This window comes from Bos indicus x Bos taurus, chromosome 14, assembly GCF_003369695.1.
Source record: "Bos indicus x Bos taurus breed Angus x Brahman F1 hybrid chromosome 14, Bos_hybrid_MaternalHap_v2.0, whole genome shotgun sequence".
NCBI lineage: Eukaryota > Metazoa > Chordata > Mammalia > Artiodactyla > Bovidae > Bos > Bos indicus x Bos taurus.
In genome coordinates this window covers 387,622-411,428 of record NC_040089.1, presented here as the reverse complement: position 1 = coordinate 411,428, position 23,807 = coordinate 387,622, and the positions used below count along the sequence as shown (strand labels likewise).

Below are 23,807 nucleotides of genomic sequence, written 5' to 3'. Positions count from 1 at the left end.
AAGCCCCGCCCCCGCGCGGCGGTTTCCGGTCCTGGGGCGCTCAGGCCGGAAGTTTCGCGTTGCCATGGCAAGGGCCGGGCGCGGGCCCGCCCCCGTGGCGCCGGGAGGAGCGCGGGGCAGACGGACCCGCGGACCGGCTCCGATCGGCTGCGAAGTGGCTGCTGGCGCGAGGCGGAAGGTGAGGAGCGGACTTCCGGGGCCTGCAGGCTGGCGGGTAGACCGGGAGGCTGGGATCCTGGCGGGAGGCGGTCCAGGCCTCGCTCCGCGCGGGTGTTGAGGGTCGGGAAGGCTCCAAGAGTGGCGGCCGTCAAGGCCGGGCCGGGGCGCTGTTCGCGGCTGAGCCGAATGCGGGGTTATTTTCAGCCGTGTAACCTGTTGGCCAGGTAGGCAGCACCGGAGTTACCTCCGTTTCAGCTGAGGACATTCGGGCCTGCAGAGAAGGTACTTGCCAGGCTTCGTGTGTGCTTTGGACCGAGGCCAGAGGAAAAACCTGAACCTTCTGTGCCAAATTCTTTAACTTCCAGGGATTCTAGTGACCTCCTTGTGGGGATCCTGGGCTCCAGCCCACCGATGGGTGTCCGGGCTGGAATAGCCATCGCTGTGCGGCGAGCGCCGGCCCCCGCGGCTTCGGAGGCGCACGGGCCTGGGCGGGAAGGTCCACGCCGGCGGAGCCCCTCCCTGTCCTGCAGTGGAGGCTGAGGCTACTGTGGGGTTAGTTTCCGTGGGTGCGGAGGCGTTCCAGGTGTCGGGGAGCGGGAGCCAGGGCCGAGCTCTGGCTAGCCCTTCCCAGAACTCTGGGCCTTCCTTTCTCTACCCCGTCCTTAGCTTGGGGGTGGAGTGGGGGCCCGCACTGCTCTTCTCAGCCCCTCTGCTCCCCGGGATGCTCCCTAGCGATGCTGGGGGCTCTCCCTGGGAGAGCTGTGAAGGAAGGACTTCTGTGTCCCTGGCTGGCCTCCTGGCTTACTTCAGGGGCAGCCAGAGTCGCCTTATGGGCGGATGGCTCCCTGACGGATCCTCGACCGTGCTGGCCCCGCGATCCTTGCCAGGGGGGCGTGTGGCGCTCTGAGCACCCAGCTCCCTGCCTGCCTCCGCTGTGCCGGTGACTTTTGCTTAGAGCTGGGATGGAGCAGCATCAGCAGGCCTATCTTTCCTTCCTTGTGGGCTCTCCGCGGACCTGCCCTGGCTTCATTCCTCACCTGCCTGGATTCTGCTCTCCCAGAAGGTTCCTGGGCTGGCAGGCGCCCAGCAAGAGGCCCTGGTACCTGTGGGCTCCACGTTGGTATCTGTGTTCTAGGGATTTCTGAATCTCACTGCGTTCAGCTTTGGAACTTCAGTCTCAGATGAGCCTGTGGTGACCCAGCACAGCACCTGCACCCCAAGAGTTCCCCACTCCAGTGCCTCTGTCCCGGTCCACCTGTTAGCCAAAGCAAGATGTCTGGGTGGTAGTGTCTTCTCTCAGACTTGCTCCTCAGTTGCCTAGATCCTGGCTGTGCTGTCCATCTCTCGTACCAGCAGCCTGCACCTCCTTCTGGGATGGGAGCCTTTGCTCCTGGCCACTCTTCTGGGCTCCGACTCAGCACTTTGACTCCACCCTTCTCACCATAGGCAGAGTGATGGGTCCGAAATGCAGATCTGATCCTTGTCCCTCCTGAACATCCTTCCTCAGAGACTGCAGGACGACATGCCTGTCTTTGCACACTGGCCCCCCCTCCTCTGTCCCCGCCCCACTCCTGAGCACCTTGCCATGTGTGTCGGGCCTCCACCCTCCTGAACCCCTCCAGTAGTGGTGGAGGAGGCAAAGAGGGGAGAGAGTGAGCCTCTGCCTCCCTTTCCAAGCTCTGTGTCTGCCAGCACATCAGACTGAGAAAAAAGGACAGAGGGACAGTCAAGTCTAATTCCACAGACGCCTGGGATGGCGGGCTGGGGAGGAGGAGGCTCTCGGCTGCTGGGCCCCGTGCTGGCTGTGTGGTGAGGCCCGATGGCAGACAGCGAGTCTGGGCTGCGTGCTTCCTGGGCGGCTGTGACAGACACAGATTGCCGGGACTGCCTGAGACCTTGGTCATTCTTTGATCTGATCACTGCTCTTGGGTGGGTTTTGTGTGGGGTGCTTTGTAAGACTCACCCCCACCCACCCCCAGAACCTCCTCCTGTTTTGGAAGGACAAGCAGGTGAGCCCTGGGAGCCTCCAGGACTCAGGTGAAGCTCCTGCAGACCCTTCTTACCGTCTGGGAGGTCTGGATGGCCCTTCTGCACTGGCAGGGCACGTGGCCAGCCTCGCCGTGGCCACAGGCTTCCTGCGTTTGCTCCGGGTTGCACTCAGGGCGCGTGGGCACTATATGTGTCACCATCGCAGGCTCTGCATCCCAGTGCCAAGCCCAGCCCTGGCACAGCTGCACTCACAGCTGAGTGACAGTTCATCCACCCAGCGGCTCAGTCCTGGGCTGGGCTTCACCTGCGTCTGCTTCCACGCCGTCCCTCAGTGTCGGGAACCCATCAGCTCCTGCGGTCATGGGTACTTCCTGCAGGTCAGGCCCGGGGCTCAGGGAAGAAAACAGTGACTAGTGCAACGATGGAAGCGGGGTGAAGACGCAGCAGAGTGATGGGTTGACTTCAGGGGACCTGAGGAGGCAACGTTTAAGCTGGGATCTGAGCTGCAGGAAGGAAGGAGCTATGCTGAGATCTTGTGAAGAACTTTCCAGACAGAAGGCATAGCTGACAGAAAAGGGCACGACGATGAGGTGGCAGATCGGGGTCAGCAGAGCTTTTCTGTGAAGGGCCAGAGAGTCAGTGTTTCAGGCTTTGCAGCCCACGTGATCCCTGTGGCAGCTATTATGCCGTTGTGTGGAAGGGCAGCCACAGACAATATGCGAGTGAATGTGCTCTGTTTCCACAAAACTTTACTGACAGACCCTGAAACTTGAATTTCACGTAATACTCATGTGTCACCAAATATTCTTTTTCTTTTAATGTCTTTGCCAATCATTAAGGTCAAAACCATTTTCAGCTCATGGGCCATACCAAAACAGACAGTGGGTCAGTTTGCCAGCCCCTGTGCCAGACACCAAAGAGTGCTGTGTCTTAGTTCATTGAATCCTCATAAGAACCTTATAAAGAAGGTACTATTATTCCATTTACAGATGAGAAAACTGATTTCCTCAGAGGTCAATAAACTTGACCAGTGCCCTCAGCTCCTGGCACTTTAAACCCGGAGTGTGGTTCCCGAGCTCAGCTTCCAGCCTCTGTGGTATGGAGCCGAGGTCCCTGAGGTGCAGGAAGCAGGCCAGTGCTGAGTGGGTAGTGGAGAGGTGTGGGAGGAGACAAGGCCAGGAGGGGCCCGATCACCAGAGTTAGAGGCCAGGGGAAGACTTAGGTTGTATACTTATATTTTTTTACACCCAACTTTATTGAGGTGTAGTTTACATATAATAAAAGGCACCTATATAAAATAATTTGGTGGGTTTTGATAGATGTATGCTCCTTGTAAACGCCACCACAATCCAGACACAGAGCATCTCCCTCATCCCTGAAAGTCCCTTTCCCTGCGCTCAGTCCACGGTCCTCCCTGCCCCAGGCAACCACTGATCTGCTTTTGTTATTATAGATTCATTGTCCCTGTTTTCTTTTCCTAGAATTTCACATAAGTGGACGGATACAGGATGAACACTTTTGTGTCTTACTTCCTTTCGCCAGACAGAACGTTTTGGAAATTCAGATTGCTGCATGTCTCCATAGTTCATTGTTTTTCTTGCTGGGGGGTTTGGTATTCCATTGTATAGGTACACTGTTTACTCCATACACACACCTGTTGATGGACATTTCGGTTCCTTCCAGTTTTTGCCTATTGTGAATAAAACTGCTGTGAATATTCATGTTTACCAGTCTTTGCATGGACATACATTTCATTTCTCTTGGGTTGAGATGACAGAAATGATGGTTGAAGTGCGTACTTGTATTTCACTCTATACAAAAAATGCCAAAACTGTTTTCTAAAATGGGAAGTCATATCACATTCCCAATTGTTCTGTGTCTTTTAGTCATTCTTCGGAAGTTTAGCCCTTCATGTGAGTGTTGATGGCTTGTTGTGCCTTGAGTTGGCATTTCCTAATGATGAATGGTGTTGCACACCTTTTCATTTGCCTGCTCAGCCATTTGTATATCTTATTTTGTGACGTGTCCAGATCTTTTACCCATAAAAAATGGGTTGTCTCATCAAGCTCTAAGAATTCCTTGTATGTTTAGGGTGCTAGTCCTTTGCCAGATACAAGTATTGAAAAAATGTCCTCAGTCTCTGGCTTGGCTTTTAATTTTGTCACCAGTGTCTTAAACAGACAGATACTTATAATTTTGATGAAGTTCAGTTTGTCATTTTTTCTTTATGGTTTATGCTTTCTTTAATGGTCAAGAGGTCAGGGGTCATTGTTTTCCTTGGATATCTGGGCATTCCAACACCATTTTGAAAGGGCACCCTCTCCCCATTGTGTTGCCTTAACTCCATTGCTGACAGTATGTGTGGGTGGACTTCTGGATTCTCTATTCATTGATCTTATTGCTCATATCCTGCAGATTTGATTATATTAGCTTTAAAATAAGTCTTGAGGTCAAGTATAAGTAGTTTTCCAACTTGGTTTTTCTTTTTCAAATCATTTTGGCTCTTCAAGATATGATGTTGCTGCTGCTGCTGCTAAGTCGCTTCAGTCGTGTCCGACTCTTAGCAACCCCATGGACTGCAGCCCACCAGGCTCCTCCGTCCATGGGATTTTCCAGGCAGGAGTACTGGAGTGGGGTGCCATTGCCTTCTCTGAAGATATGATGTAGTTCTATGTAAATTTGAAAACTGGTTTGTCAGTTTCTCAAAAAGAGCTTACTGGCATTTTGATTGGGCTTATACAGAAGCTAGGGATCTGTTAGAAGAAGAATTGACATTGTAAGAATGTAGAACATGGTACACATTTCTCCATTTATGTAGGTCTCTGTATTAATTATCTATTGCTGTATATGAAATTATCCTTAAACATTATGACTTAAAACAATGAAGTTTTGTTCTCTCACAGCTGCCGTGGGTCAGGAGTTGTACAGTGGTTTGGCTGGGTGGTTCAGGTTGCAGGTCTAGCCCGCTGTGGGGATGCTCTCTGAGGGCGGGCCAGGCTCTTGGCCCCGCCCTTCCGGCCTCTGGGCAGCCTCACCCCCAGGCCCCGGGTCTAGGAGAGAGCCCGCAAGCTGCACTGCCCTCCAGGACCTGGTCCGGAGCTGGTACCTCCTGGTTTCAGGCTTTGTTTCCGTTTGTTCCTTAGAAGTAATTAACTGAGTCCAAGTGAAGTGACTGATTAACTGTGTTCAAGCCGTATTGAGGGGAAGGAGACCAGGCTCTGCCCCCAGCAGCCAGCATCAGCGTCTGTTCCGTTTGGAGACGCTAATTTTGCAAATGATATATTTCACATTTTACATGTTCCAATCCTTTGTTACTAGTTCACAGACGTAAACTTGATTTTGGCGTACTGTCCTTTGTATCCTGCAACCTTGCTAAATATATTCATTTGTTCGAGTAGCCCCATTATAGATATCTAAGGATTTATACAAATCTTTCTATGTGCCTCCTGCATCTAAGGAGTTATCTTCCTTTCCACCTGTCTGCTCTTTATTTCGTGCCTCCGTGCGCTGCCTGGGGGTTGCAGTGTTGAGTAGGAGGGGCAGGAGTTGATGCTTTTACCTTGTTCTCAGTCCCGAGGGTTTTACCAGACTGAGGGATTTTCCTTTTATTCCTAGTTTCCTAGGGTTTTTTGTTTTTTTTTTTTTAATCATGAATGGAAAAAAAAATAAAAACAAAAATCATGAATGGATACTGAATTTTTCCAAGTCTTTTTCTGCTTCTATTGATTTGCTTGTTTATTTTAAATAGCAAACTATGGAGTTTCTTTGTGGGAAGGTTTTTAATTAGAAATTTAATTCCTTTAATAGTTATAGGGCTGTTCAGGTTTTCTATTTCTTCTTGACCCCATTTTGATAATGTGTTTCATTCAAATAATTTACCCATTTATCTAAGTCAAACATGGGAATTTTTAAAAAATATATATATAAAGGGCCAAATAGTAAATATTTTAGGCTTTTCAGGCCATATGGTCTCTGTTGTGATTGCTCAGTTCTTTGTGTAACACACAACAGCCACAGACAATACGTGAACAAATGAGGATGGTTTTTTCTAATAAAACTTTATTTACAAAAGAGATGGTAAGCTGATTTGGTCCATAGGTGTAGTTTGTTGATCCCTGAATTAAGTTTATGATTATAAATTGTTCAGAACGTTCCCATTTAGTTGTCTGTAGGATCTGTAGCGATAGCCTGTATTTCTTTTACAGTTTTGGTCATTTTTGTCTGCATTTCTTGATCAGTTTAGTGAGAGTCTTATTGATTTTATGAATATTTTCAAAGGAACAACTTTTAGTTTCAGTATTCTCTTCTTTTCTGTTTTCTTTCTTTCTTTTTTTTTTTTGGTTCACAAGGCATGCGGGATCTTAGTTCCTTGACCAGGGGTTGAATCTGTGGCCTCTGCAGTGGAAGCATGGTGTCCCAACCACTGGACCGCCAGGCAATTCCCCATTTTCTGTTTCATTATTTTTTGTTCTTATTATGAATTCCCTTCACTTACTTTGGGTTGAGTTTTCTCTTTTTTTTGTAGCTTCTTACTAAGTTGGAAGCTTTGGTCATTGATTTGACCATCCTTGTTATTTATGCGTTCAGAATTAGAAGTTTTCTTCTAAACCCTGCTTTGTTTTATTTACTTATCTTTGGTTGCTCTGGGTCTTTCTTGCTGAGCGGGGGCTATTTTCTAGTTGTGGTGTGTGGGCTTCAGGAGTTGCAGCTTGAGGGTTCCAGCGCACAGGCGCAGTAGTCATGGCTTACAGGCTTACTTGCCCCCTGGCATGTGGGATCTTCCTGGACTAGGGACCAAACCTGTGTCCTCTGCATTGGCAGGTGGATTCTTCCACTAAGGAAGTGCTAAACCCTGCTTTAAATGCATCTATTGTATTTGATGTGTTTTCATTTTCATTCAGTTCAAAGTATCTTCTACTTTCCATTTTGATTCCTTCCTTAGCCTGTAGGTTATTTAGAAGTATGCTTTAAAGTTTCCAAATATTTGGGAATTTTTCCAGATATTTTTATGTTATTGAGTTCTAGATTAATTCCATTGTGGTCAGTGAAAATTCTCTATATGCTTTCATTCCGTGTAAACTCACTGAATCTGTGTTGCGTTCCAGCATGTGGTCTGTTTACTTGAATAATACATTTGCAGTGTTGTGCAGCTATCATCACTCTCAATTTCCAGAACTTTTGAATGACCTGAAACAGAAACTGTCCATTCAACACTATTTCCTTACACCACTTGCCCCAGCCCCTGCTTTCTATGCCTGAATTTACCTATTATATAAAAGGAAATCATACATGTGTCCTTTTATTTGATACATTTCTGACATGTGTCAGGATTTTGTTCCTTTGTATGGCTGAATATTCCATTGTGTTTGTATATGTTGGGGAAGGTGATGGCACCCCACTCCAGTACTCTTGCCTGGAAAATCCCATGGACGGAGGAGCCTGGTAGGCTGCAGTCCATGGGGTCGTGAAGAAGTGGACCTGACTGAGTGACTTCACTTTCACTTTTCACTTTCATACATTGGAGAAGGAAATGGCAACCCACTCCAGTATTCTTGCCTGGAGAATCCCAGGGACGGCAGAGCCTGGTGGGCTGCCATCTATGGGGTCGCGCAGAGTCGGACATGACTGAAGCGACTTAGCAGCAGCAGCAGCAGCAGCATGTACCACATCTTATTTCCTCATCTGTCCATTGGCATTGGGCACTGGAGTTGTTTCTGCTTTGTAGCAATTGTGAACAGTTTTTCTGTGAACATTGGTGTGCAAATAGCTGAGTCCCGGCCTCCAGTTCTTCTGTTTGTACACCCGGAAGTGGAGCACGCCTTTGGTTTCACACTGCATGGTCGGCAGAGTGATGTTTTACTCTGCACGCTAGTGCACTGCCCTGTGGCACAGAAGCTGGAGACATGTCAGTCTTTCTGTTTGCAGAGCCAGACACCGTGCACCGGCTGTCCCCTCACGGGACCTGTAGATGAGCAGTCAGGCTTACAGGGTTGGGCACTGTTTCCGGTCTGCTGGAGAGTCTGGCCTCAGGCCGCTCCAGACACCTCTCCCTGCGCAGTGGCATGTCTCCCCCCGGCCCCCGTCCGCGGGGCTCCCACCATTCTTCCCTCTCACATCAGGCACCTGTAAACCGATCATTAGCTTTCCCGGGTTCGTGGGGACACGTGTGTGCTCCCATGGCCATCCAGAGCCTGTGCACCCCTTCTTCTCAGGCTGAGCATCCAGTCAGAGAGCAGACCCAGGGTTCCAGTGCTGCCCTCTCCAAAGCCCACTTCCAGTATTCTGGTTTGGACACTGCTGAATTGACAGGCCTTCGTTTCCAGACCACACGGGAATCATGAGGCTGGCATGGCTGTGGGCAGTGGGGCTTCGAGCCTGGAGCCTGGCCGCTGGGAAGGTGTGGTGCTCAGGCCTCTGGAAGCTGTCCTTTCTCCTCTTAGCTAAGAGAGGGCTGGGCTTTTCCCCCTCTGTTCTGTGTGGCTTGTGGGATCTTAGTTCCCCAACCAGGGATGGAATCCAGGCCCTCAGCAGTGAGAGTGGCCAGGGCTGGCGTCTATCCTTGGTTCTCAAAGACTCTTTTGACATGCAGATACCTCCAGTTGCCTAACTTCTTTCATTTGGCCATCTAGACTTCTCACACCTTGCTGTGAGTTGGTCTTTAGATTTACTTAGACGGAAAGGCAATGGAGGAGGGAGCTTTGGGGCTCCCCTGGTTTCTGGTGAGGGACCCTTCCAATTTTCCAGCCCCACAACACTGCTGCTGAGCTTGCAGCCTCTTCCTCACATGGTCCAAATGGCCTCCAGTGCGTGCTCTGGCCCCGGGCCAAGGCAGCTGCCAGCATCACGTGTACACATGTGCCAGCATCCTGGGTTCATCGTCCCTCACAGGATGGAGGCTGGGCAGCTGTAGCTAAGCCAAAGGAAATGTCACATTTGTAGGTCACAGCTTTGAAAGGGCTTCACTTTCCTGTGGTTCTACTGCTGAGGGGAGTCTGAGAAAGGACTCAGATCTCATGGGTGGGTCAGAAGGGCAGCTGAGGCCAGAAGGAGTGCAGGACTGTGCGCCCCCAGCAAGAAAGAGGGCTGGGGAGCTAGAGAGGAGACTCATTACAAAGCCACAGTGGGTAAGATATTGTAGGGACTGGTGGGACAGAGTCAGAAGTCTTGATGGGCTCACATGTATGTTGTCGTTCTGTCGTTTAGTCGTGTCCGACTCTTTGCGACCCTGTGAACTGCAGCACGCCAGGCTTCCCTGTCCTTTACTGTCTCCCAGAGTTTGCTCAAATTCATGTCCATTGAATCACATATGTGTATAGGAATTTAATTTGTTACCAAAGCGGCACTGCAGAACAACATGGAGAGAAGCAACTTTTAAATAATGGTGTTGGGACAATTGGATATAAATATAGAACAAAAAGGGGCTTCCCTGATGGCTCAGACAGTAAAGAATCTGCCTGCAATGCAGGAGACCTGGGTTCAGTCCCTGAGTCAGGAAGATCCCCTGGAGCAGGGAAGGGCAATCCACTCCAGTATTCTTGCTGGAGAACCCCACAGACAGAGGAGCCTGGTGGCCTACAGCCCATGGGGTTGCAAAGAGTCAGACACGACAGATTGACTAACGCTTTATCACTTTATCAATTTCAAAAATGAAATTGGAGCCTGTCCTAGTTATATATTGATGCCCAACAAATTGCCCCCAAATACAGCACTTCTCTCCCACATCTCAGGCTTGACTGGGGGGAAGAGTCTGTTTCCGGGTGGCTGGCTTCCCCCAGAGTGAGTAGCCTGGAGGAGCACAGGGGTGCAGTCAGGGCGCCTTGCACACTCTGACCATGGTGGGCATTGAGCAAGTGCGGAAGTGCCACCACCCACACTTTAAGTGGGAGGGACTAGGTCTACCTTTTGAAGGGAGGAGTGTCACTTACTTTGCAGGCATATTTTACAACTCCACAGATTCCCTTCTTCACACCAGACACAAATATTAGCTCAAGGTGGACTGCAGACCTAAATGTGATGCAGATTAGCCTCCTTTTAGAAGATAATATAGGAGACTTGTTTTCAGAAAGATGTCTCATCTCATTAATACTCAGACAACTGCAAACTGACCACTGCGCAAAGAGTGACACAAAGAATAAAACCAACTGGACTGTTTCCCCATCGCTGTTGGGAGTAGAAACTGGTACAGCTTTGGAGAGCAGTGGTAGTGTCTGTTGACTCATGTCATAGCCTGTGGTTGGCGGCTGCACACCAGTGTCAGTGGACAGGGTGTTCACAGGCCCACACCCATCAGAGTGTGCCCTGGGCTGTGCAGACAGGCTCCTAGTGCGCTGTTACTCAGCCAAAGGCAGAAAGCCTGGAGCTGCACACTTTGGAGTGGGTGGATCCCACACAGTGGGGGTGAGGCAGCCTAGAGCACGGGGCACCGCTCCATCTGGAACTCCGGCACGTCAGCACCAGATTGAGCTCAGGAGGAGCATGGGGGGTGTTGGTGTGGAGAAAAGCGAGGTGGTGGTCACTACGTGGAGGCGTGTAGGAGGACTCTGAGCTGCTTGGCGCCATCCTGATGGGGTGGAGTTCATATCAGTTTGCATCTCCATTATTAGTGCATTGTGATTTTTGCATTTTCAGGACTGTATTACTGATTTAAAACAGCCAGTTATTTTATCAGGGAAATGGATTTATTTCAGAGAAGCAAACAACTGCAAATCAGGACCTGTAGCCCATGGGGAACCACAGGCAAGTGCAGAGAACAAAGGAGAGGAAACTTACAGAGGAGAAGGGGAGTGTGAGGGGCTGTGATGAACGGAGAGCCCTTTGGAGGAAACTGGGTGTGGTGGCTTCTCATTGGCTGCGCTGTTGCCAGGTGGGGAGAAAATCTGCTTTCCTCCTGCCAGGTTGTGTTGTGGTAACCTTGCCCCTGTGGGGTCTGCAATTGAAGGGAAGTGACAGAGTGTGAGAGTGTTCCCTTCTGGCCTCCAGACTCCATCTTATTTCTTTTGTTTTATTTTATATATCTTTTTGGCCTCGCCCGATGACTTGTGGGATCTTAGTTCCCCAACCAGGGATTGAGCCTGGGCCCCATGCAGTGGAAGTGTGGAGTCCTAAGCACTGGGGAGATCCCCTGCCTTGATTTTTAAATGAGGTTTCTGTTTATTCATTTTCACAGTATCACACTTCACAATATAAAGATTTTAAGAGGGCACCCCAATACCCTGCGGGAGGCTGTGTGGAAAAGCCCATCTCGGGCACAGGGACCCCCGTCCCTGCAGGCCCGATAGTGGGGTGGTGGGCAGGGCCACTGAGGGCCGGGCTGGGAGCGGGCCCAGCCCGGGATTCGATGGGATGGCTGAGCCGCACGGACCTCACAGGGTCAGCAGGGCTTTAGGACCATTTCAGGCGAGGGGTGACTGGGTTGAGGCTTGCGTTTTCAATGCCCCGGGGCTGAGTGTGGAGAGAGCTGGACCCCAGACTAGGAGCAAGGCAGCAGGCAGTGGCCTGTGAGGTGCAGACCCAGAGGGGCTGGGGCAGGAGTGGGCTGGAGGGAGCGGGCTGGAGGGAGCGGCCTGGGCTGTGCCCTGGCTTCACCTTCAGTGTGGTCAGCGCCCCTCCTGGAGGGGAGGGCCAGCCATGCCCTGCGCCTCCCTGCACCCGCCCACCTGCCCCCGAGTCCTCAGACCTGCCAGGTGTCTTTCTCTGGGCCTCTGTGGCCACACTTCACTTGGCCTGGGTGCTCCTTCTTTCCTGGAGGTGGGCACCGGGTGGCTGTGTGGGTCGCCCCGCCCGTCCCTCGGAGGTCCGCCTGGGAGGAGCGGCGGCTGTGGTGCTGTGGGTGGTGGTTGTGGAGTGAAGGCGCAGGCGCAGCGGGAGGCACTGGCCCCCGCGGCCCGGCTCCGCCGCGGTGTCCATCACCGTTTGCTCCCTGGTCTCCAGCCTGTCTCCTCCGCAGGTCCTCCGCAGGACAGAACACTGCGGTTTTGCCGAGACCTGTCTCATTCATCGAGAGGGCTGTGCTTTCGGCGTCAGGCCTCCGTGGTCCCGGCTTCACCCGTCACGTGTGGACACAGCTTGGGGCGGGGGTGAGGTGGGCGTCTCCTTGCGCCTCGCGGCTGGCCCGCCGCGCTCAGTGAGCCTCTGCTCTGCTGCACTGTCGTAGCCGGGTGCCAGCTTCTGGACTCCCTGGTGCCCCCTCGCTCTGTGTATCTAATTACTTCATGTCTTCCTTTTTTACGGTTTTACTGACAAGTCTTGCCCTTTGGCATTCCCTGTTAAATGGAGAATTAGTGTGAGTTTCAAATAGAACTAGTGAGATTTTAACGGGGATTGCATTGAGCCTTGGGTGAATTTGGGGAGAAAAGGCACCGTTATGGTTCAGAGGCTTTTGACCCTACGTGTGGTCTGTCCCTTTTGGTTCTTCTCTTGTGAACTTTCAGAAGTTTCAGTGGTCTTCTGTGTGGACGTCTTGCACATCTTTTATTAGATTTATTCATACACATTGATGCTCTTGGACATAAATAGCGTCGTTACAGCTTTATCTTCTAACTGTTGCTGGCATTTACAAATATAATTTATTGTTGTACATTAGCCTAGTATCTATCACTATTGCTGTGTTCTCATATTCTCATAGTTTTTTAGGAATTTGCAGGTTTTTATCATATATAATGTGTCATTCTCAAATATTGAGTTTTTCCCTACCCTTCCTGTTCTTTTATATGTGTGTGTGTGTGTGTATTTTGGCCATAGCATCTGGCTTGTGTGATCTTAGTTCCGCAACCAGTGACTGAAGCTGGGCCCCATCAGTGAAAGCACCGCGTCCTAACCACTGGACCGCTAGGGACGTCCCTCACCCTGCCTATTCTTGCTGCTTTTATTGCTTTTTCTTGCCCTGTTGCGTTGGCTAGAACCTTCAGTACAGTATGAATAGAGATAGCGGTAGCAAGCATCCTCGTCTCCTCCAGTGGGATTTGTTGTTTCTTGAATTATGTTGAGATCATCGCTCTGCTGATAGGAAGGGGCTGGAGCAGAGAGCTAGTGCTGGGAGCCCGGGTTCTGGGTCCTCCCCAGGGTGCTGGAGAGCCCTTGGTTTGGGGGGCATCGAGGCCCGTGAAGGCCCCGTGATGGGCTCCGTGGTTGCTGGCTTTTTCACGGAGGTGGATGTCTTCTTCTGATGGTTTCTGTCTTGTCAGGAAACATGTCAGCAGCTGAATGTGAGGATGAGGAAGAAGGGAATGGAAGGCTTTGGGGCTGTCAAGTCTGAATCTGGTCTTCAGTCAGCAGCTTGGCTGGTACATTCTGACTCAAAGCCGTTGTGTTGGGCCAGGCAGGACTTTCCCACAAGCTCAGGGCCTGGGAGCCTGTGAGGCTGGGGCTCTAGGGTGCTGCGGTCAGGAGTAAGCTGGGAGAGGGTGGCAGCAGAGAGCCCGGCTGTGGAACTGAAATGCCGGGGCGGGGTTGGGGGAGTTCCCGGAGGTGATGGGGTCCAGGGTACCACTGAGCCCGAGGATGAGGTCATCACCGAGGGGCAGGGGCTGAAGGGTGGTCCACAGGGATATCGAGCCTACCAGGAATTTGGACCTGACATGGCAAGGGCTGGGGTGGGTGGTCGGTGCAGCCAATGGGCGTGTCAGCCAGGACTCAGGGGCTTGCGGGCTGAAGCAGGAACAGGGGATGGCACTTCCAGGCCTGGGGGCGAGGTGGGGAGAGAAAAAGCAGCCCCCAGAGAAGGCTGGCGGGAAGGGGGAGAGCAAAGACTGAGCTGTGCCTGACTCTGGGGGGGTGTCAGGGTGGGGAGCGGGGCTGCTTCTCTTCTGCAGCCTGCGTGCTGCCTGCCTCTCGTGCCCGGAGAGGCTCTAGGGTGGCAGGGCCCTGCCTCTGGACTGCGGCCGAGTCATGTGAGGAGACCGCTGGTGTGCTGGGCGGGCTGCCTGCAGGGCGGCACCTTGGCTGAGCAGGTCGAAGGCTCTCTACACTTCAGTAGGCACTCAGTAGGTACATTCTCCTGGCTGATGCCCTCAATCTTTGTGATCCACTCATAGATGCTGTCCATGAGTGGGCAGGGGCCTCTCCGGACTGCCGTATCCTGCTTCCAGCTTGCCTGTACTGATTGAGTACAGGCCTGGTGTTTCCAGTAGGATCCGTGCTCCGTCTCTGTGTGAAGCCATCCTAACTGATGTGAAGACCACTTTGTCCTGTTCACTGCAAGTGTTTTTACCCAGTTGACCGTCTGTATTTTAATTTTATAGGCTTTGTTTTGTTTTCACAGTGCGGACATAAAAAAAGTCTAGCAGGATGGGATTTGTTAATTTCCCTTTTGGTTTCTGGGTTTTGTGTCAGGCTAGAAAGGCCCAGCCCTTACTGGGGTCACGCGGATGGTCCGGGCCTCCTGCGGTTGTCCCTCCGCACGGCTGTGTCTGCGGTGCTTGCTGCCCCCATGCCTCCTGCAGACCCCTCCCCAGCCCTGCGCAGCTCCCCCGTCTGTGCCTCCGCAGACCCCTCCCTTCCGGGCCCCCTTTCAGGGGCGTCTGTGGCCCTGCTCACCTTGGATGCTCCCCGTCCCAGTTCTTGGGGGCCTCCCTCCTCCATCTGCCCCTTGCTGGCCCTCCTCCCAGGGCACTCCCCCCGCACCCCTCCCCAGCAGGCGGTCATCTGGGTCCCCGTGTGTCTCCTGCCGGCTCTCATGCATCTGGAAGCCTCTGTGGCTCCCACAGCCTGTTGGGCCTGTTCTGTCCCCGCCCCGCCCCCCCCCCCCCCCCCCCCCCCCCGCCAGGCTGACCGGATACCTGACAGCCGTGCTCACACCTGCCCTCCCCAGACAGAGCAGTTAACATTGTTTAGAAGAGACCTGCCCTCACGCGGCTCAGAAGCCAAACAGCAGGAGTGGCCCCGAGCTCTCGGTGCCCGCGGTCCCTGCAGCCCCCCCAGGCCTGTGGCTGATTCAGGTTTACAGGCGTATTCACAGCGAAGCTCTGTCTCACGTACAGATTGTGAGTCCCCGGTTCTTCACTGAACACTGTTTCTTGGTGACCTTTTCATGGTAGTGTATAGGTAGCTCCCTCATACACCCCTCAGGGCCTCGTGTCATGACCCTGAGGTAGACGAGGAAGGCTTGAGAGCTGCGGCGGCGGCAGGCCTGACACGCATGCTGCGGGTCTAGCCTCTGGAGCCTTCCAGAGCAGGCCTGCTGGGGGCTGCCCTGCACGCATGTTGTGATGATGGCGCCCTTGGCAGCACCCCCAGATCACGGAAGGCGAGCAGGCCTTCCATGCTTGCCACGCCAGCGTGGGCGCCCCTGCCCGCCGCCGTCCAGCCGCTCGGCCCAGCCCCTGCCTTCAGCCGCTCATGGCTCCGCTGTCTGTCCCCACACGGCTGGTGCCACCCGCCCCCCCCAGGCCCGCCAGGTGGACCCATCACGGGGCCAGCACAGAGCCTGGGCACCATGCTCTCCTCCTCGTGGAGCCCAGCCTGTGCCTGCACAGAGGCCCATGCCCCTCACCCCACCCAGGGCCCCCCAGAGCTGCGTGGCCAGACAAGGGTTAGGAGTCGGGCCCTGCCTTGGGGCCTCGGCCCCTTCCCTGAGCGGCACTGACTCGAGGCCTCCCTCCAGGTTCCAGCTTAGCCTCGGGGACAGACCCGGCGGGCGCGCAGCCGGCGGGGACAAGCGGTGCCCGCGACAGACTCGTGCCCTTGGCAGCTGGCCGTGAGGCGGGGATTGGCGGCATCCCAGGTGAGCTGAGTTGGGGCCAGGAGGCCAGAGCCGGGGTCAGGGGAGTCCTGCCTCCCAGTCCCTGCCTGCGACCGGGCGGGGTCAGATCTGTCTCAGGGTTTTGGCCACAGAGCCCTGGCCCCACGGCCTCCGGAGCCCTGGCCCCATGACCTGCCCTGCTGAGGGCGCGTTTCTGTGTGACTGCAGGTGGTGCCGCACGCCTCACCCTTCCCAGAGCGAGGAGCACGCCTGCCCCACCATTTGCTCTTGTAGATAAAGCCACAGGGACCAGCCCCAGCAGTCAGGATGTGAAGCCCCAGAACCTGTGGGAAGGTGGGCACCCTCCCTCCATACCTTCTCCCTCCCTGCAGGTCACGCCCCCCCACAGGTCATGCCACTCCCCGCAGGTCAGGCCCCCCACCCCACCCCCATGGCCCACCCCAGGTCCCAGCGCCCTGGCGCTGGGCTCTTGCTGTGACCTTGATTCTCACACAGATGCTGGGCGTAGGCATGAGGCAGCATGGGGGAGTCTCAGCAGAGCACCAGAGTTCAGGCCTGGCCTCAGTTTCCCAGGTGGAGGGTGGAGACACTGGAGCAGGGTGGCTGTAGGTGTGGAGGGGCCCCCAAGGCACTCAGGCTAGGCGTGGGTCTGTCCATCCTGAGGGCCCAGGGCCACTCCCAACAGACTCAGGCCTTCCCCTGGTGCTGGCTCAGAGGAGGGGGGCAGTCTTCGTGGTCCTTCCAGAAAGCTCCTCCCGCCTCGTCCCACACCCCAGGCGTGGAGCTGAGAACTGGAAAAATCGTGCAGATTATCTCTGTTTGACATTCCAGGGAGGCTTGGGGCAGGATTTGTGGACTGAGGCTGTAGCTGCCCTGCTCAGCCCCCCTCAGCCTGGGTGTGGTGAGGTGTTGCCGGGGCTCTGCCGAGCTGTGCTGGCCTCTGTGGCTCAGTCAGGGGTGAGTCTTCAGCTCCAGGGGGCTGTTCCTGGACTGTGGCTGGGGGAGGTGGCAGAGAGGGCAGAGGCTGGGTGGGGGAGCGGGCAGAGAGCTTAGACTCAGCCCAGGTGGGGCTGAGCACCATGCTGCCCTCCACGGAGATGCTCCCAGGACGGATGCCCACTGCCCGGGGTCCCTGGGTGCCAATGGGTCACCTTTCTCTCAGGGGAGGCAGTCCAGAGGCCCAAGGTCACAGAGAGACCGCCCTTAGGCAGCTTCCTGCAAGGAGCACTGCTGAAGGAACCCAGAAGGGACCTGGGGATTCAGGCAGGTGGGCCCCCAGTGTGGGGGTGAGTGCCTGGCTCCAGGGCACACTGCCTGGCGAGGGTGTGGGGGCCGCAGGGAGCAGGTCTCTGTCGAGCCCCCGCCCTTCCTGCCCGCCCTGGGCAGTAGCGATGGGGCAGGGACAAGGCCCAGGCAGAAGGCAGCCGGCCTTGCTCCTTCCTTATGGTCTTGTGGGGCAGGCTGTTCAGGCTGGCTTCCCTGGCAGGCCCCAAGGCCAACTCCAGAGAGATGTACGTCCTACATGTGGGCAGGAGGGGGTGCCCAGTCCCTCCAGGGGAGCATGAGAGACCTGTGAGTGGCCAGCAGGGAGGCAGAAAGCCCTGTCACACCTGGGTCTGGCCGGGGCCTCATGGGTGGGGAGCAGGCAGAGGCAGGACATGGGGCCCCGGGAAACCCAGGCAGGCAGTCTGGGCAGCTCCTGTGCCGGCCCTGCAGTTGGCAGAGCTGGCCAGCAGGGGGTGGGCTGCCCGGAGCAGGGGTGCTACCTGGAGAGCACTTTCCTGGCCTCACTGGTCCCCCATCCTGTCCCCAGGAAGCCTCTGAGGCCAGGCTCGCAGAGGGGATAGTGGAGTGCCAGCCACGTCCAGGGCCAGGCAGACCCAAGAAGCGAGGCTCTGGGTACACTGGGGGTCCCCAGGCTGGAGAGGCCTGACCTGACCTGATCTGGCCCAGGACAGTTTCCTTCCAGAAGGAATGGGCACTCACTAGTACAAGTCTGGTCAAAGGAAGGTTGGTCAGTCTCTAGATGGCCATGAGGTCTGTCCGAGTGGGAAGGGGGACTCCAGGTGGTCAGGCTGAGCTGCACGGGGCACCTTCTAGGTGGAGCCTGGCCACGGCCTCCTGAGCAGTGTCCTGAGACCATGCCCAGTGACCACCCCAGGCATGCTGGGCAGGACAGTCCATGGTGGGGACTGTGGGGCTGTGCTGCAGCCCAGCTGCTTGCCCGGCTGTCTGTCCTGACAGCTCCCAGGTCGGGCAGGCCACTGCGCCCATGTTCACACAAGCAGGGCTTGCATGTAGCCCAGGACAGCTGAGGGGGCATTGAATGGCCTGAACTAGAAAGCCTGGCAAGGAAGAGGCCCAGACTCGAGCGGTGAGCAGCTCATGGCCAGGACAGGCCGTGCCCTCCACCCTCTGCAGCTGAGGAGCAGGATGGCCTGGGCACCCTCAGGAGTCTGGCAGAGCTGCAGGAGAAAGTGAGCTTGCCTAGCCCAGCCCGAGGGCACACGGGTCAAGGGCCGACGTGGGGCCTTGAGGGGCCACCCGGCTGGAGGCCTGCTGTGAGCAGGCGTGCTGTCCTCCTGCTCTTTACTCTGAGCTGCAGAGAAATGCTGAGTGTGGGGCCAGAATGCGGGCCGTGCAAGGTTCTCTGTGGGCAGGGCGGGGCTCTGGGGGGGCCGGCCTGTCCCTGTCCAGCCCTGACGGCTTCCTGCCTCCTCCTCTCAGGCCGGCAGGAGGGAGTACCTGTGTGTGCAGCTCGGCCACTGGCTACTCCAGAGGGGACCCTTCCTGAAGACACAGTTGCCGGGCCCTGGGTGCCCTGCCTGCCTAGAGAGCATCAGCCCCGGGTGCCGGGGGCCAGGACCCCCGGACTCTGGACACACACCCGCCCAGCCCTCCCTCCTGCTGCACCTCCTCTTAGCACTGACGCCCCGGGGGGCGGTAGGGGAGGAAGGCCTGGCCATGGCTGCCCCTGGACCCCACCTGGTCTCCTAAGACTGGAAGGCAAGGGCTCTCTGGGCTCCCAGGAGTGTGTACCCTGCCCTGCCCTGCCCTGCCCTGCCCTGCCCCTGTGTAAGGAGCCGGGAGCTGTAGCCTTGTCATCTGGGTGATTAGCTTCAGACCCTGGACTGACGCTGGCCAGGTCCCGCCTGCTTCCTGCAGGGTGTCCTCCTGACCCCACGCGGGAGGGAGGCCCTGCCTATCGAGCGGCCAAGGTGCTCGGGCCCCGGGAGGCGGGCTGCAGGTGCCGTCCCACGCCACCTTTCTGCCTGGGGCCCGTGGCCCTCACACCTGCCTGGGCCTGGTCACAGCGTGAGGCCTCCTGACCCAGCCTTGCCAGGCACAGAGGCCACGAACCTCGGGAGGGGATGCCCCCGAGGGCTCCAATCCAGCCGGCTGCCCCCTGCCTTAGGCCCAGCCTGGCCCCTGTGCTGCCCTGGCCGGTGCCCCCCTCAGCCCCCGCGGCAGGCAGCCCCCGCCATGGCCGAGCACCTGGAACTGCTGGCAGAGATGCCCGTGGTGAGCAGGATGAGCACACAGGAACGGCTCAAGCACGCCCAGAAGCGACGGGCCCAGCAGGTGAAGATGTGGGCCCGGGCTGAGAAGGAGGCGCAGGGCCGGAGGGCCAGCAGCCGGCCGCAGAAACGGGTGCTCTTCCCGCCCAGCGTCACCCTCCTCGAGGCGGCTGCCCGGAATGACCTGGAAGAAGGTGAGTGTGGCTGAAGTCCGGGCCGGGCCAGCAGCCCTGTCCCCACTCCTCACGCAGGCCTCAGGAGCCGCAGCCCCCTGGTAGGAGCCCAGGGCAGCCCGCAGAGGGCCCTGCTGGGCCAGGGGCCAAGGCGGGGTGGGCTGGGAGCCGCCATCTTCTCTGCCTCTGGCCAGGGTGCTGGGGGTTGCCCACGATGCCTGCCTGCCTGGGTTCTGAGCCTTCGCCTCCATAAAGGACACATGTCCCACCACCCCCCGGCAGATTAGACCCAGGGTGCAGGGCTGCCCAGCAGGACCCCCTCGACGTCTGCCCTCAGTTCTGCCTCTGACTTCTTCCTTCCCCCTCGGAGCCTTCCTGGAGCACAGGCTGGGCAGGACCACCTTCCTGCCACTGCCCTGTACCCGCTCTCAGTCCCTCTGCCCTCCCAGGGAGGCTCCTGAGGACTCCTTCTGTCTCCCTCCAGGGCGGGGCCTCTGCTGTGGCAGCTCGGGTGCAGAGGGCAAGGAGCGGCAGGGTGTGCCCAGAGCAGGGAAAGGGGGCTGGGCATGGCGGCCGTGGGTCGGCCAGCAAACAGGAGCTGTGGGGCAGGGGGTGCAGCTGGGGAGGGCTGGGCCTGGGTACCCTGGGCCTTCAGTCTTGGCCACCGAGGTGCAGGGAGGGGGCTGCAAGTACCAGTGGAGGGGTGCATGTGAGTGTGAGCGTGTAAGGCTGGGGGGACACGGGACCTGACCAAGAGGTGTCTGAGGGTGCATGCCAGCCCCCAGGCCTGGGGGGCCCTTTCTGGGAGGAGTCGGAAGGCTGGAAGGCCCTAACTGGGAAGGCGTTCTGAGGTTGAGGCTGAGGCAGGGGGCTGTTGTCTGTCTATACCCTGCCTGGGGGCCCAGCCCCGAGCCCTCGGCCTGGGCTCTGGGTCCCTCCTGCCTTGTGCTCCTCTGCTGTCCTGGCTACAGCACAGCACGTGACCCAGGTACCCTGGGCAGGGGCCTGAGCAGGACTCACGGGCCTGCAGCCAACTTCCGCTCCCGAGCCCTGACCGCCTCTGTCCTCCCCGCAGTTCGCCAGTTCCTCGAGAGCGGGGTCAGCCCTGACCTGGCCAATGAGGATGGCCTGACAGCCCTGCATCAGGTCAGCCCCGCTGGCGGTGGGAGGGGAGGCTGGGGCCATGGTGTGGGCTCGGACACTCAGGCTGCCTGCTCCACAGAGCTGCATCGACGACTTCCGGGAGATGGTGCAGCAGCTCCTGGAAGCTGGGGCCCGGGTCAATGCCCGCGACAGCGAGTGCTGGACACCGTTGCACGCCGCGGCCACCTGTGGCCACCTGCGCCTGGTGGAGCTGCTCATTGCTCGGTAGGGCCCGCTGGGAGTGTGGGCGACCAGAGCGGGCATCTCTATCAGGCCAGGGCAGGCAGGACCTTCCCGCAGGGGCAGCTCGTGTGGAGACAGCCCAGGCTTCTCCCCTGGGTCTCTGTCTCCACTGCCCTGGTATGCCCTGCCTGCACCCCAGTGCGCACAGCTGGGGCCTGACATAGCCCACAGTGCTGCCTCCGCAGGGAACTGGCACCCCGCAGGGCAGCATGGCCCTCCGCCTGTGGGAGCTCCCTGAGGGCAGGCTTTGACCTCCCACTCTGGTTGTCTAACCTTCCCAGGGTCTGCACAGAAATGCCACTCTGGTCAGAGTCACAAGGGAGGAATTGGCAAGGGGATACCTGGACACTGGTGGGGCCATTAATGGGGCGGGCAGAGCAGGGCTGGGCTCCTGAACACCTGCCTTGGTGAATGGAGAGGGTGGTCAGCTTCACCAGGATCCAGGAGCCCCCCTCAGCTGGCCTTGCAGGGCGTCGGAGGTGGGTGTGCGGGTGGATGACCATACCCCCGCTCACACACAGATGCCTGGCCGTGGGGAGGGGTGGGTGTGCAGCCCCCAGCCCCACTCCACTCCTCTCCACAGAGGACACCCCGCTCCCTGCAGAGTGCCTGGGACACCCAGAATCTTGGCACCCCTTGGGGCGGGTGGACCCACTGGATGCATTCATGGCAGCCAGGGCCTGGGAGCTCAGAACACCTGACAGTCCAGCAGCACAAGGACAGACACAGGGGCATCCAGCAGGGCTGCCTCTCAGCTCAGCAGAAGCCCGGGCCCCTCGGTCGCAGCCCCACAGTGCACTGCCCGAGGTGGGGGCCTCCCTCCTGACACAAGGGCCCCGTGACCAGCACCCTGTCCATCCTCTCCACAGTGGTGCTGACCTCCTGGCAGTCAACACGGATGGGAACATGCCCTACGACCTGTGTGAGGACGAGCAGACGCTGGACTGCCTGGAGACAGCCATGGCCAGCCGAGGTGAGGGCACCCCCTCCCCCCTGCCCGCGGTGGGGGAGGCTGCTCTGGGAGAGCGAGCCCTGAGTGCCCCGCCCCGCAGGCATCACCCAGGACAGCATCGAGCAGGCCCGGGCCCTGCCGGAGCTGCACATGCTGGAGGACATCCGGAACCTGCTGCAGGCGGGGGCCAACCTTGACGCCCCCCGGGACCATGGGGCCACGCTGGTGAGGACGTGGCACCGGGCTGGGCGGGGGAGGGTGCTCCCCAAGCCGAGCCGGGACTCAGGTGCAGGCGGTGTGCCTGCAGCTGCACATCGCCGCGGCCAACGGGTTCAGCGAGGCGGCCGCCCTGCTGCTGGAGCACCAGGCCAGCCTGAGTGCCAAGGACCGCGATGGCTGGGAGCCGCTGCACGCGGCGGCCTACTGGGGCCAGGTGAGTGCCCGTGGACGGCGGGGCTGATGAGCCCGCAGGTTCTGCAGGCCTCAGCAGCCCCGTCACTCTGGCCCACAGGTGCGCCTGGTGGAGCTGCTCGTGGCACATGGGGCTGACCTGAACGGCAAGTCCTTGATGGATGAGACGCCTCTCGGTGAGCCGGGGGCCGCGTCCTCGCGGTGTAGGGGGCGCGTGGCGGGGCCCATGACCCTCCGGCTCCTCCACAGACGTGTGCGGGGACGAGGAGGTGCGCGCCAAGCTGCTGGAGCTGAAGCACAAGCACGATGCCCTCCTGCGTGCCCAGGGCCGCCAGCGCTCCCTGCTGCGCCGCCGCACCTCCAGCGCCGGCAGCCGTGGGTGAGTGCCTGCCCCACCCGCCAGGCCCCCGCGGCCCCACCCCGTGGGCTGGGCCCAGGGCTTTGTCCTCGCTGAGGTCAGCTGGCAGCCCAGGGTGCCAGCCCGGGCAGAGTCCGCAGGGAAGGCGATGTCTTCCCACACCCTCTCTTTGCGCCCCTAGGAAGGTGGTGAGGCGGGTGAGCCTGATCCAGCGCACCAGCCTGTACCGCAGGGAGCACGCCCAGGAGGCCATCGTGTGGCAGCAGCCCCCGCCTGCCAGCCCCGAGCCATCGGAAGAGGATGAGGACCGCCAGACCGACGCAGAGCTCCAGCCGCCACCCCTGGAGGTGAGCCTGGCCCGATCCCACACCCTGGTAGGGCCAGTGACCCTGTCCTCAAACACAAGAGCCACACGCTCGGGGGTCAGCTCCACCCCCACCCTTGTTTCGGCTCCTGGACCACCGTGCTGCCTGGGGCCCTGGGCCAGAGCGCGCCTGCTGATGGCCTCCAGGCCACACTTCCCCCACAGGAGGAGGACCCCGAAGAGGCCAGGCCGCACAACGGCCGAGTGGGGGGCGCCCCAGCACGGCACCTGTACTCCAAGCGGCTGGACCGGAGTGTCTCCTACCAGCTGAGCCCCCTGGAGAGCGCCTCCCCTGACGCCTTGGTGCGTGCCAAGGCCCACCACACCCTGGCAGATCTCAAGCGCCAGCGGGCCGCTGCCAAGCTGCAACGACCCCCAGCTGAGGGGCCCGAGGCTGCTGAGGCTGGCCTGCCTGTGGACACTGAGACCCCCCAGCCGGAGAGTGGCTGTGGGGCGAGTGGAGACCCGCCCCTGCTCAAACTCACAGCCCCCTCAGAGGAGGCCCCCGTGGAGAAGAGACCGTGCTGCCTGCTCATGTGAGGGGCTGGTGGCTGGGGTGACGAAGGTCCCACTGCCCAGCCCTGCGCTCCTGCTCTGCGTGCCCAGTGCATGTCCCAGGCCAGGCTGCCAGTCTCCCTGAGGAATAGACCTGGGGCAGAAGCTGTACCTGGGAGACCGCTGGCTGCAGAGACCTAGTGTTGTTCTGTGACTCTCGATAAAGGGCTCTTCTGCCACTGCCTTGTCGTGTGTCTCAGCTGGGCCTCTGTTGCCAGCAGGGAGCGGCTGTGTTGCTGGGCC

At 57.8% G+C, this 23,807-nt stretch overlaps 1 protein-coding gene across 6 annotated transcripts; it reads left to right on the top strand.

The window, feature by feature from the left end:
* The first annotated feature begins 69 nt into the window (after positions 1 to 69).
* Positions 70 to 23,746, top strand: PPP1R16A (protein phosphatase 1 regulatory subunit 16A). Of its 6 annotated transcripts, XM_027560551.1 has the most exons (15): positions 94 to 178; positions 15,749 to 15,868; positions 16,055 to 16,180; positions 16,679 to 16,804; positions 18,092 to 18,324; positions 18,575 to 19,559; positions 20,614 to 20,684; positions 20,761 to 20,906; positions 21,794 to 21,897; positions 21,977 to 22,101; positions 22,184 to 22,309; positions 22,388 to 22,463; positions 22,537 to 22,666; positions 22,827 to 22,992; positions 23,175 to 23,746. In XM_027560551.1, exons 6-15 carry the CDS (start codon positions 19,331 to 19,333, stop codon positions 23,547 to 23,549), a joined length of 1,548 nt encoding a protein of 515 aa, XP_027416352.1. In that variant the 5' UTR covers positions 94 to 178; positions 15,749 to 15,868; positions 16,055 to 16,180; positions 16,679 to 16,804; positions 18,092 to 18,324; positions 18,575 to 19,330; the 3' UTR covers positions 23,550 to 23,746. The 6 variants fall into 6 exon arrangements, with proteins under 6 accessions (XP_027416350.1, XP_027416352.1, XP_027416353.1 ...); XM_027560549.1 differs by lacking the exon at positions 18,092 to 18,324 and having other exon boundaries at positions 70 to 178; XM_027560550.1 differs by lacking the exons at positions 94 to 178; positions 18,092 to 18,324 and adding an exon at positions 192 to 383.
* The last annotated feature ends 61 nt before the right edge of the window (positions 23,747 to 23,807 follow it).